The sequence below is a fragment of the Leopardus geoffroyi genome, chromosome A1 (genome assembly GCF_018350155.1).
Source record: "Leopardus geoffroyi isolate Oge1 chromosome A1, O.geoffroyi_Oge1_pat1.0, whole genome shotgun sequence".
NCBI classification, from domain to species: Eukaryota; Metazoa; Chordata; class Mammalia; order Carnivora; family Felidae; genus Leopardus; species Leopardus geoffroyi.
In genome coordinates this window covers 163,564,710-163,578,660 of record NC_059326.1, presented here as the reverse complement: position 1 = coordinate 163,578,660, position 13,951 = coordinate 163,564,710, and the positions used below count along the sequence as shown (strand labels likewise).

The window sequence follows — 13,951 nt, the reverse complement described above, 5'->3', positions numbered from 1 at the left end:
AAAGTTAGGAAGATACTGTGAAATCAACTGTATCAGTTCCATATTTCTTTCCCTCTCGAATACTTCAACAGAGATGCCGAGAGGTAGAAATGCAGCAATTCGAGTCTCGTTTCTCCTTCCCATCCTCTGGAGGATGTGGCAACATGCAGTGAAATCCCTAGAGACAGGCATTAAAGACTGGAGGAAGAAAGGAAAGCACAGGGCTTGTAGGATCAGCTTATGAAAGCTTGAGAGCATGCTGGTGTGAGAATAAACACTTTTAAAGTAATTTTCTCAACTGTACTTAAGGAAATAGTACTGCTTCATTCAAAGTCTTTTTACCTCTGCACATTTAATTTTTTTCTTTAATAAAAATTAAGAAAACAGTGCAACTGAATGCCTAGGTCAGTTCTGCCTACAACTTCTGCAGAAGCATCTTCAAGGATTCGCTAAGTGTATTGTCTATGTAAGGCATTGCTAGATTCTGGGAATAAAACATGGCTTTTGGCCTTGAAGACCCTGTAGAATAAAATGAGAAAAACAGAAACCATATACTTATGACACACTGTAGTGATGGAACACAGGAGAGGGTCCATAATCCTTCCTGGGGCTTGGCTGGGAGAGGGTAGGGTTAAGGTTAGACCTGGGAGATTTCCCAGAGAAATAAACACTTGTGTATGCACTTAAAGGTTAAGTGAGGAGTTCAGTGAGTGCAGAAGCGAGCAGAGAATATTTTGGTCAGAAAGATCAAAAGCGAGGATGTTTACAATTGCAGAGTGTTTTTCAAGATCTTTAAATAATCTGGAAAGGATACCTCTCTGTGTCCAGGTGGGGCTAGGGGAGCGAAAGGCGGGATTAAGAGACCTGGAGATCTAGTTTAGACTGGAAAATATATTGTATACCATATGACAGAGTATGGATTTAACAACGAATGAATGTCAGTCTGAGCTGTGGTGTCTTGATCTATACGAAGATTAATTTTGAGGCATGCTGCAAGTATATTATTAGTATCAGTAAAGCACAGAGTTTGGAATAATTTACTTTTGAAATATATTAGGGCCCATGAGAATGTCATTCTCACTCACGTGTTTTGATACGCCTTCTTGAGTTGAAGAGAAGGGGGACAGAGTTACAGCTGGCACGCTTACATTTGCAAACAATTCTGGGCACAGCAGTGGATGTGAATGGGGCTGCTCAGATGAATAACATTCATCATCTATCACGTTTGTCATAATAGGAAAAAAGGATGCAAATTGCTGCTACAGGCGACTGGTAGCCACTGAAGGTTTCTGAGCATGGGGTGGCATGATTAAAACTGTGTTTTTGAAAGTGAAATCTGGAAGCAGTGGTATAAGCATGACAATTAGAGATGTCTAGATAGATCAACAGATGGATATATCATCCCCCAAAGAAAATGTTTTCAATTATTTTAAAGTTCTCAGGTTGTATGTCATTCACTCCCATCTCCGTTACAGCTTGTCCATTTGGTGGTCATTGTTCTATGCTCATTCATCAGCTCCTGAAGAGTCTGGATGGTCTTCAAGGCAACCCTGAACCTCATGATAACACAGATATTTAGCTGCTTTTCATCAGATTCTCAGTGCCCAGAACTACTGCACCCAGATGGAACTTCTTGAGGGCAGGGATCGTGTCGTATTCACTATTTGTTGTAAAGTCTTAACACAGCACCTGGCTGCCTGTTATGGCCTAACAAATACACTAAACAGAATGCTGTGGTCCAGTCTACTTATTTATGTTGTCAACCAGCTCTTAAGCACCCTTATGATCTTATATTTCACTTGTACTACCTCTTTTTACTCCCCACACTGCTGAAGACGTTAAGAGACTCAATAAAAATGCTTATTGGCTAATCATTTTTATTAAAGAAAATAAACATATGTTTCCTAGAACATTTCTATTCAGTGGTTCATCCAGCAGGTACTGGAAGCTAGGTGCTCATGAAGGTCCAGAGATACTAATTCTGATAAAAAATAGATGCAGCGTCCAAAATAAACAAACCGGGACACATGTGAGTTTCATTAACTATTGGAAATACTGCACAATCAACTTTAAACTGGCTATGAATGACCCCAATTACCAATGACCTTAGATTGGTAAGCACTCAAAAGTCTGCTAAAAGCATTGACTGATAGGTTGTTAACAGCTTATTTTGTCACATATGAGAGTCCGTTTGGTTGGAAATTTTCAAGAAGGAAAAATAGTGTAAATAGAACATATTATTAAAATGTATAGGTTTGGTGAATTTTCAAAACAGTAAAGGTAATATGTAAGGAAATATATAAGAAGAAATATATACACTGTGAGTACAGAGTCAATGCAAAGGAGAACTACTTTGTGCATGGCAAAATTTTTAGAGAGGTTATATTATTTAAAATTTCATTTAAAAATACCATCACACACTTTTAAGATTACCAACCCAAGACCTCAACATTCTTAGGATCTAGGTCTCCAGGTTAACTAGAAATTGTAAAATAGTTACAGAAAAACTGAGTTCATGTCTCCTCTGTGAACATTAGCTCAGTTAATTGATGTTTTTGCTTCCAGTGTCACCATCTTTTTCATTATTAGGTGGTTAAAAGCTGTTCCCTTTAAGATTAGATGATCAAGATTCAAAGCAGTCTTTTAGGACTAGTGGTCTAGGTATATGGATGGAGTCAATAACATGTTTCTCCAATCCCTGCCTGTCGCTACATGAGAGTCATAGAATGTCAGAACAGTAGGGTCATCCCAGGTCGTTTTCTCACTTCACAGGAAAGGAACTGTGGGCTTGGGCCAGACTTTAGTTGTCAATGTCAAGATTGATTATTTTCTAAACCCCAATTAAGAACTATTTCAAATCCTTATTAAAGAAATTACATGATAAAATATATTTGGGTTCTAACTTAAACCTAACTTTTTCAATCATGGAGAAGTTAAAAATTAAGAATTCAGATTTTTCTTAGCTTTCATTTAAGAGGCGATTCAGTATATGACTAATGTTGTAGCCTTTCAGTTTTAATTTGAAAATTAATACAAATTTCTTACACATGACATTTGGCAAGCCATTCCCAACTCTGTCAGCTGCTCTAAATTCAGATGTCAAATAATAGGATTATTTCAGAGGAATTCTTGCACTCATTATAAAAGTCAATGTGCAGCCTTATATTCTATATATTTAGAAAAAAAGTTAACAACCTTCAGAAAAAAATAAACATTACTATTAAAATTATATCAATAAATCACTAAGAATTAATGAATTATACCTTTCCAAGAAAGAGATTAATGTAGTGATCAATGCTACTTTCATATGAAATTATTAATATGCATTTAAAAGGGCATTCATTTATCTGTGTTACAGAAGAAATGACAGAATTAAGTTAAGAAAAAATCTAATTTTAAACCCAGAGCTGTGACTTCAGTGTTACATAATTAAAAGATTAGTTTTAGTGAAATCACTAGATGACTTCAACAAGAACAAAATGTAATGGCTGCTTTTTCTACACTTGGGAATTCTCATCTAGTGAGGAAAGGTGACTTATTTTGGGCAGAGACTGTTACTGATCAGAAGTGCTGGCCATAGCGATAATTAACTGAAAACAGATGAGAAATGTTTATAACCAAGTCAGAAAGAAAACAAGGATTCATTTAATGAGGATGAAGTGAGGAAGAGAATTTAGACATAGGGGCCAAAAGCATTAGCAGAATTTCTTTTCTTTTTAAAATTTAATTGCAAATGAGATCTTCGACTTGGTCAAAATGTTTGGATGCTGACTGAGAAAGTATGATCAAAAGTAATCTACACCAAGAGTTACTACAAGTGTAGATGAGATGACGGGATGATTGGAAGAAAACCTGTCATCATGCTTCCCTCCTGCATGCCTGCCTTCCTATCTCTCTCTCTCTCTCTCATCTATCTATCTATCTATTTATCTGTCTATCATTTTATATTATTGTGAGGCAGAATAACAAAGTGATTAAAACCAAGACTTGAGCAAATCTTGGTTCCTTCAGCTATGGCGCTTTAGGCACATGACTTAACCTTTCTGTGCCTGTTTCTTCCTCTCTAAAAGGGTTTACAAATAGGGTTGTTATGGGGATTAAATAAGTTAACGCACCTAAAACACTTAGCCTGGCTCACAGTGAGGGCTATGTATATGTTTGTCTTTATTAGTCTCCTTCCCTCCAGGGATGAAATTTCAGCCAACTGAATGCCTTATTTTACCTGGTAATTCTGTAAGATGTGAACCTAGAGGTAAGCATATGACTGAAATATAGACTCTGAGTTGATTAAGAGTCTGTGAATACTTTGATAAGCATCACACACATGCAGATACTATTTTCTGTTCACAGGTATACAATATATGCTGAACCAGGCTTCCATATGCTAGCAAATAGCATTCCAATCAAATCTGCCACTGAGAATATAGTTTTAGATTTATTTTTCAGTGAGTGTGGTTTCCAGAAGGCCACTAGAATAAAGACTAGGATTTTGTTCCTATCCTACGAATATTGTCTCAATATAAATATCAAATTAACGGTAAAAAAACAAATGATGTTAGGTGTAAAAAAGAGTGTATTTGCTTCTCAGCTTACCTAGTCGAATTATTTCCACACTGTACATCATGTATCACAGGAAAACGTCAAGGCAGGTCAATGTCAGTGATCAGAGATTTGAGAGCCACACACTGCCATTACGACAGAACACTGCCAAGTCATTTTCTGAATTTATCAAATTAGAGTGCCAAATTTTACAGCTTTCCTACACTTTCCAAGAAAATTCTCTCATGGGTGCTGCTTAAGTTATAGTAATTAACATTTACTCCTATTGCTTTGGTGTTTAAAATTTTGAAATCCTAATCCGACATGATGTTAATGGTGGCAATTATAATCATATGTATTGTTAATGTATTACAACATTTAATACTTTGTGTGTGCCAGAAACTGTTCAAAGCCCTTTCCATGCATTACCTGGAATACATGGAAGTATTATTTGACCCTCACTAAAACCATATGAGGACTGTACTGTTATCATCCTCATTTTTATAGATGAGAGAACTAAAACCCAGAGAATTTCTTTTCTAATTTTTCCTACGGACCACATAATAAGTGGTGTAGTTAGGATTCAAAGCCAGGAAGTCAGGCTCCAGAGTCTGAAGTGATCCACAGCATACAACCTGCGTGGAATGGTTTTCAGATTTTATTTTGGCCAAATGCAGAACTGTTCTGGGGTGAGCTGAACCGTGTGCGCGCAGTGCACGCATGTGTGTGTTGTGTACATGTATGTGGGTACGTTGTGTGGAGACTGCAGCTATAGCTTCCCATGTGAGGCACGTCCTTTCCAACAATAGTTGCAAAACCTCTGTGCTAGTCTAGCTGCACCTGTCCGGGAAATTTCCCTGTTTCTAATGTTGTTCTCACAACTGTTGGGACAAGAGTTTTCAGAACAGACTCACCACAGGTCATGAAGACAAGACTTAGAAAGAGGTGCCATTTGTGGATATTTGCGCTCTTAGAGACATGCTGAAGACACAATACTTAACCATCTTGTTCTCGGGAATGCTAAAGGCTTCATAGCAAAGATGGAAGATGTCATTCTGGTTGTGCTCTTCATGCAGCTGTGTCCAATGATGCTCATCCCATTATGAGGTGGGGATTCAAGTTTAAAGGCAGCTGCCAAGGTATGGAACTAAGCGGAATTCAGAAAAATCTAAAAGTCCACAAAATGGTGTTTTTGAAACCATGAGGTAGTTCTGGGCCTACCACACATAGTCACATCCAGGTTTTTGAGCCGATCCAATAATTTCACCTGTGACCTCTCAAATCAGCTGGATGGGATACATTACTGTATTGTAGTTCCAAAGTATGGTCCAGTCGATGAAATCCAAAGTGCCGTGGCATAAAATGCTCCTGTATTGGATTGTGCTAGTGCCATGAACTGTGGACATTAGAACAGAGTCCTGAGTGGAAGCCTCCAGCTTGTCAGCAGTGATGGCCCAGAGCTCCAGGGAGGCATATCTGAACTGGGCGAACAAGTTAGCTCAGTGTTTTGAGCAAGACTGTAATGAAGTGTAAAGAACTAGGAAGTGTGCATTCTAGTTTTAAATTCAGTTATAAAGTCCAAGTTTTAAATTCAGACTCTGTGACCTCACTGAAATGGGTTAACTTCTCTAGGCTTCAGTTTCTTCATTTAAAAATTAAAATAGGTCTCAAAGGCATCTGAAATGAGTAGGAGCTATAACATTAAGCAACACCATAGCCTCGCATTTTTGTTTGAGTAATAATCTCATATGAAAAACTACCTTCTTCTTTGAAGGTAATATAATTCCTTACAGAAAATTAGGCATTTAGGGAGACAGTTAGTTCCTCCAGACTATTATAGGGTTCCCTTCTCAGCTTTGTCTGAAGTAAAGAAAAGGCTATGAGAACAACAATGGGAGATTATCCATCAAATTTATCCCCCTTGCTCATACCCTGGGAAATATACATGAATTAGACTACTAATGTATTTTATCAGGATGTTACATGCTAATAATGCCTACTTTCTTTTTTTGCAAATGGAAGTTTCCTGAGGATAGGGCATTCTCTGGCTTACACAAAGGAATGAAACATTTTCAATTAAGGTTAGGTTTTATATTGTGCTGTAAACAGTGACAGAAGGGTGAAAAGAAAAAGACTTTCAGAAATAGCTTACCTAAATATGAATTTTGCTATTTTACATTTAACGTTTAAAAGGTTTTTGAATCAGAGTAGTGAAATAACACTAAAATAAATCATTGCAGAAAGGAAACACAGGCATATTTTCTTTCTATAATGAGGATTTGTGCTGTATGTTTCTATGACTCGTCATTTTATTTAATTCAGTGACGTTTACCCACATATTTTAAATGAAAGGAAATTTCCTGACCCAGATCCTGCAGCAACATTTTACTCCTGGACACTGCCATTTTGACCACCCTATAAGGTATGAGATCTGGCAAGTAAATGTATTTGGGGTATTTTAAATATTTCTTTCTTAGAAAAGCTAACTAGGTTTTAGGAATACAATGCCTTAAGTCAAACTATGATTTTTACATGCATACTTATGATACCTATAGGTAAATTATAAGAACCACAATATTATTTCAAATCTAAGGTAACAAAGAGAAGTCATGGGATAAAATATATTGCAACTCTAACATTTTGCACTTGAATAGAATTGTACTCTTGCCAAAGAAGCCCTTCTGCCTTTTATATTTTCATGTCGTATGGGTTACCATTTGCTGTCCTTAATATAGAGGTTCAGAAAGACACTCAAGTCTGTCTATGAAATGGATAGGGACGTGATAAACTGCAGATTTTCTAGGCACCACCCTTGGAAATGTCAATTCAGTTGTTCTTAGGTAGTATTCAGGAGTCTAGATTTTTCATAAGCACCTTAGGTGAGGTGATTCTAATGCAGTGGAGTCTAGGAAACCCTCTTGAGAAATAGTTTCATTAGATAAATTTAGTAGTTAGAGCAGGGCTGACTCTGTTTAAGTATGAAGATGTAAAAAACTGGGTCCCAGTACACCCCATAGAAAGTATTAGACCAGACCCAATGGACAGTGCTTGAAACTTCTGTGTGAGCAAAAGGCACCACATGCTAAGTTTTTTTCAATTATAAATAAAAATCAGCTGGGTGTTGAATAATTTATGGCTTACTGCAAAGCTGTATTTGAAAACACCAAACTGGCAGCCTGAGCCATTCCAGCCCACGCATGGACAGCTGCCATGCACCCATATCTGTTACTTTTTTGGAGATTATCTCCACATGCTGTATTATCTGGCTTTCCACATTAGCAAGTAACATGAAACACAATCAATATGAAAGAGGCCACAATACAATTAAAGACAAAGATGAGGCATCCATAGCTTGCTGGTACAGAAACCTGAAGGGAATAAGGTATTGTCCTCTAATTATGGAAGCCATAACCAGAGGAATCCTGGTTAGAAATAAAGATAAATCTGATAGTTTCTGAGTTGCTGGAGGTCCCCTCAGGAAAGAAAAAAAAAAACTAAACTGAATTTTCAATTAAGATAGTAATTGATAATGGAACTTAAGAAATCAAAATCATAAAAATGGTTATATTTTACAAGTCAATTGGAAAAGAATGCTGGGAAATAGAAGATTCCTTTGAGAGGACCTTAATTACCTTAAAAGAAGGTAGCATATAAGCATTTCATACACTGAGACTTTACAGATCAGGTGTTGAATTTTCAGTTTCTTTCCATTGAGCAAAATAGAGAATACTGATTTGGTAAGAATTTGTTATGCTGAATTTCACGTGCCACTCTCCAAACACGATCTAGATATTTTTGGTCCCGGTAATTCTGGCTCATCAACTGAACAGAAGCTGAATTTATGAAGTATTGGACCAAAACAAAAATAAAACCTCAAACAAAGGTGGTATCTGATAACCCAAATCATAGTAATGTTTTTTTTCTGATGAGTTTTTTTTTATCGGTAAGTATTTTCACCCATTCATTTTTATTCCCTTCAGATTTTGCTAATGTGGATTGTAGCATTTCATAGTTTGTTCTTTAAAAGAAGCCCTAAACGCACCTCCTGTGTGTTCGGGTTCCCAGGTGCCTTCACCAGGTAGGGGCTGCTGTAATGACAAAACTCTGCTTTCTGCTGGCCTCAAAGTAGACTCTAGTCTGTGGAATTTGTGAATTCTGTCTCTGACAAGAATAGCATTGCCCCTCTCCTCGTGCTCTGCACTCTCTCTGGCATCAGATCGACCAAGATCCTTCTTTTGGACTACATTTGCAATCTCAGCTACCAGGTCTGACTCTGATTCTGCCTTTTCTGTAGGATTATATTTATGCACATGAACAACATCTTCCCTTTCTCCTAGCAGCTTGGAAAGTAGTGAATAGAAATCACCTGTGGAAAAAAGAGAAGAGAGAAGGGGTGGAGGGTTGATAAGATTGCAAAATTTATAAAATTTTGTGCCTTAAAAATACCATCGCCTGATTCGTCATAATAAGTGAGAGAGAAGGTTGCTCTCAGATGTTTAAGCATCAGGGGGGAAAGGATGATTTTCCAGAACAATGAAAAAAATAATAGGCTTCACATTTCATTTTATATACCACCTATGTCGTTCTATTATCTCAGGAGCCAATAACACCAGATAACCTCTATTTGCATATTAGTGGAAACAAAACGATGTGCATGTGATTGCATGGCATGTTTCAGTAAATGGTTTTCACAGTAGAGTCGGGTTGATTTGGAAGTTACAGTTCATCAGATTTCTAAAAATATGATCAACAGCTACATCAGAAAAGAGCTACCTTCAAGGAAAACCCTTTGAAGTTGTCTTTAAAAGCCTATTAAAGTATAATGCACAAGAAATTAAAGGTATATTTTTTCAGCATATGCTATAAAACACAAGAAATGTAACAGATATGCATCTCTTTGGCAAGCAAAAAACCCATGTTTTGTTATTATTATTTTGTTAGCAGTGCTACTGTTTGTAGTTCCAGTTGTTCATTTTAGACAAGAAATGAACAAGTTCCAGAAAAATAATTTTGTGAAAAAAAGAATACCTCAAATCAGTTTCAAACAAAAGAGATTTTAACAAACTAGTATCATTGGAATGGTTCATCACGATGTATTTCATGCCTTTCTGTACTAAAAAGTAAACTTGGATGTGATCATCCGATATCACGAAGACAATATTATTTATAAAACATTATGAGAGATATAAAATATGACTATGGAAAGTTCACAAAGCATTTTAATCCTTATCATTTACATCTATGGCTTTAAATCCATTTACATCAACTATGTGAATCGGAAACATGTCTACGTTCTTGATAGAAACAAATCTGCTCTTCTAAGCCAAACCCCAAGGTTGAACAAACACTCAGTTCTTTTCCCTCACCCTATTCTAAGGGCTGCTAATGAAATTAGTTATGACCGTGGAGTCTTACTGCTTAAGTTTTAATTACATTTACAGCATGATCAGTTAACATTTACAAAATCTTTTTTATGACCAGTAGGAAATGAAAATGATAACCGCTTTTGCTATGATGCATTCCACTAAAGAATATATTATTAAAAAATTGGTGCAAGGGGACATGAAGTCTTTCCAAAATGACGCTAAGAGATCCTGTCATGTTTACAAATAGTCTTGGCTTAATGACTCAAAGCTTTCAATTCTTTCCCATGAAAGCGGCTTATCCCAGGTGAAATCTTCAATCAAAAAATAATTACCAAGTAATAGGGCCAATCTCAGTAAAATGAACAAAGCAAATTACAACTCAACCAAATCTGTTAGGCCACAGTGGCATTTTGCCTCACAGGGAAGAAATTAATTCATTACTGTTAAGTTCACCTGCCCTCACACTAAATACAAATAGTTTAATGTGCTGATGTCCAATGAAACATTTACAAGGAAAATAAAACACAAGATTATTTCAGGAATGAGTAAAAACCAGAATTTTAAAACTTGAATCCATGTCATTAGTCTAATATTGATGGAGGAACACAGACTTGCAACTATGCATGGTTCTTCAGGTTTGTCAGTAAAAATCTAAAAGCTGTGATAAAATATCAAATGCACAGCACTCCAGTTCCTTTGAAATTGTCATTTACAGTTATCATTGGGTGAGGAAAGTAAACCTTTAGCAATGTATTAGGCTTCACTGCATACAGATTGCACTGGCCTTATGAAAATGAAATTTAGGGCTGCATCTCATTTATAGAGATGACATGTGAGAGAGAGAGAGAGATAGAGACCACTAGATGGCTATCTCTTACACTCTTACGCACAAACTAGAGAGTTTTTCTTTCGCTTCTGGGGTATTGGAAATATGGAATCCTGAGATGTTAAATATTTTTCTGTGCCAGGTATATCTAACCTTGAGTGCAGTAGATGGAGTAGAAAATTAATGGAGCAAGTTGTGGGGTCTCTACCCCAATCTCATTTCTCAATATTCCTTTCTTTCTCCTCAGTTTATGTTACACACATATTGGACTTCCCCTTCCTTCAATGTCACTCTACAATGTTGTTTCTTCTTCCTGGGACAATTGCTCCCCAGTAACCAACTAGCTCCTAAGCCTTCAGATCCTACTGAGGTGTTACTTATATCCAAGAAGCCTTCCTTGACTATCAAATTAGGGGTCTTAGCTATGTGCACATATGGCCCACAGGTCTTTCACTGTATTGTTACTGCCCAGTGTCTGGGGTATACTGCACACTCTTATTTGAATCCAACCCTGACGCTTAGTAGCTATTTTGTGCCTTAACATTATATAGACAATGACCACTACCTTTAAGAATTCTTTGGTGGATTTAAAGAAGTTAATGTACAAGGCCCAGTTCGGTGTATATCATAAAGAAGGTATCACTAAATTGTAGCTAATTACCAGCAAAAAAGACATAAATTCCAGTTGTAACATGCACATGCATCTGTTTCCATCTATTGTTTACCTAAACTTAAAAAAAAAAATCAGTTCTTATCTCATACACAGGTATTGGGATTTTCCTAACAGAAAAAAAAAAGGTCTCTTTAACTTTACAGCCCTATATTTTCTCAAGTTACTATGGCTATTGTAGTGATTTGCCTCCTCGCTTCGCCAAAGTAAATTGTACTTGCACTTTCTCTCTTTTTTCTTAAGTCTATTTTTGGAGAAAGAAACTATCCCTACTCCAATGTTCTGGATGCCAGCCCTCTCACTACCCTCTGGAGCCTTTCCTATTTGCTTTCTTTTCTTTTCCTAATTCAGCTTCTTTGCCAAAGACTTGACTCAGGATAAAAGCACACTCAATCTGCATTTATCTTGAGTGGGCCATGGAAGCAAGGGAGACCCTCCTCTGACACAGTCCATCTTTCAGACTTTTCTGCCTTCCCTTTTCCTTTTAGAAGTTCCAACATGGCCTAACAGTGCTTTCTGTGATAATGGAAATACCCTGTTCCTGTGCTGCCCAACATGACGTCACTAGACACGTGGGGCTACTGAGAACTTGTAATGAGGCTAATGTGACTGAGGAGTTTAGTTTTTAATTAATTTATACCCAAATTTAAATAACCACATGTGGCTAGCGTCTACCATATTGGACCGTGCAAGGCTACTTCATCCTTGCTCACAACATCCTCTCTCCTTCCCAAGCCAAAGGCATCTGATTCCACTTCTTCATTCATCCCTGTATGACTTCCACATGAGTTGCTCAAGAGCTCTTAGTTGCCACAGCCATCTTAACCTATCAGCGGCATGTAGCACTGCTGAAAGTCCCTTCAGAAACTCTCTGCTTATAACATTGTTGTTTCTAGATCGCCTCTACCTGTCACCTTTGCTTTCTCATATTCCTCTGCCCAACATATGAAAATGTTGCTTTCTGAGGTCTGTCCCTGGCATCCTTTCTCTCCGCTGGCTAAGGCCTCTTCCTGCTGAGAAATATCAGCCATTCACAAGGCTTAAGTTGCTGCCTCCAGACAAATGACCCTCATATCTGGAGCTCTCCTAATACCAAATTGATTTATAAAACCACCCTGTGGAAATTTCCACCTAGATGTCTGTTTCATAGGAATTTTGAACTCAACCTGTCCTAAACTGAGCTCTTAATCTCCTCCCCATACTTTATCTTTTTATAGTATCTGTCTTGATGATGAAGCATGTTTTGGGTCCATCAATCCAGAAAACTGGATTCGTCCCTCTCTCACCAGTGAATCAACTGATTCATCAATGCTGATGTGTCAACATCATTTTTTCCCTCCCTACCACCAGAACTCATTTGGGATTCTTATCATCTGATTGGCGTGCTTAAAGACTCTTCCCCTCCTTCCTCAGAATGGATTTTCATCCCTGCCTTCAACGTCAAAATCTGTCTGTAATGGTATTAAAGCTGTTCTACCTCTGTGGAACTGACTTCTGATTCATGGTAGCCTGCTTCCCTGGACACTCCTTGTTTATGCCCCACCTTTTTCTCGGCTCTGTCAATCTATATACTTCTCAGGGGTGTTCTCTAATTTTATTCTGGCTCCCACTGCTAAGATGACCATATAATTTCTTTCCCAAACTGGGACATATTTGAGAAGAAAAAGGGTAATGGTAAAATTTATACTAGGTATAAAATGGGACAATTCTGGAAAAACTGGGATGTACAGTTACCCTACCTATTGTTGACACAGATAAGAGGATAAACAAGTACTTTATAAACTGTACATGACAACAGTAATAGCTAAAATTTTTTGTGAGCTTTGCATTACCTAGTTGCTTTGCTGAGTTGCTGAATATGATTTAACAGATTTCATCTCTACAAAATACTTACTGTCTTCAGTTGAGATGAGGAAATCAACAGTACAGTACAAACCTGCACATCTGGTAGGAAGTTGAACTGGGATTTGAAGGAGCAACCTGTATTAAGGGCACACCTTCTAACTGATGACTATACTGGATCCAGGCTCCACTTTTTTTTTCCCTATAGTGGCTAATAAACTCCTGTGAATTTACCTCAGACCTGTCAATCTTACTATATTTGTTTTCCTATTTACATAAACTGTCTTCTGAGCTTTGTGCCGGGTGTGCTCTTTAACTGAACAAGTTTCTTTTTGTCCTTTGCTGGCCTGCCTTCTCCATATCATAAGATGCTTGTAAACTAGTTAATACCTCCATACCATAGTGATTTGACAAAGCTGGCCTAAAGAATAATGACCGGCTACCTTTGGTTTGAAAAAGTAGGAGGGTTTTCTGTTCTCTTCAATAGTTTTCACTTCCCACTTCTAATATACCTTATGTGTAGTATGATCAAACTCTATAAGATTTTCTTTAAAAAAATGGTACATTTAAACTATCTGAGAAGGGACAAGTGGCAAGGGATACATGTGATTTTTTATGGAAACATTAAAAATCTCTCATTTCTTACACATTGTCATATTTCCAGTGATTAGTACTATTCCTATCACAGCAGCTACCCAGTAAATTATTATGGGATGAATAATAATTGTT

General features: G+C 37.2%; 2 protein-coding genes across 54 annotated transcripts in view; one reads left to right on the top strand and one right to left on the bottom strand.

The window, feature by feature from the left end:
* The window catches only part of GIN1 (gypsy retrotransposon integrase 1), an 84,449-nt gene extending 82,741 nt beyond the window's left edge, over positions 1-1,708 (top strand). For all 4 annotated transcript variants that reach the window (XM_045500190.1, XM_045500212.1, XM_045500187.1 and 1 more), the window contains one exon: positions 1,455-1,708. The gene's annotated coding sequence lies outside the window, so the exon portion shown is untranslated. The remainder of the gene's footprint in view (positions 1-1,454) is intronic.
* PAM (peptidylglycine alpha-amidating monooxygenase) overlaps positions 1-13,951 on the bottom strand; it is a 287,832-nt gene that overhangs the window by 45,148 nt on the left and 228,733 nt on the right. For 33 of the 50 annotated variants that reach the window (XM_045500038.1, XM_045499877.1, XM_045499994.1 and 30 more), the window contains one exon: positions 8,561-8,884. The exons of the other annotated variants lie outside the window; for them this stretch is intronic. In XM_045500038.1, the coding sequence (XP_045355994.1) occupies positions 8,561-8,884 (324 nt within the window). The remainder of the gene's footprint in view (positions 1-8,560; positions 8,885-13,951) is intronic. 50 annotated transcript variants of the gene reach the window in all.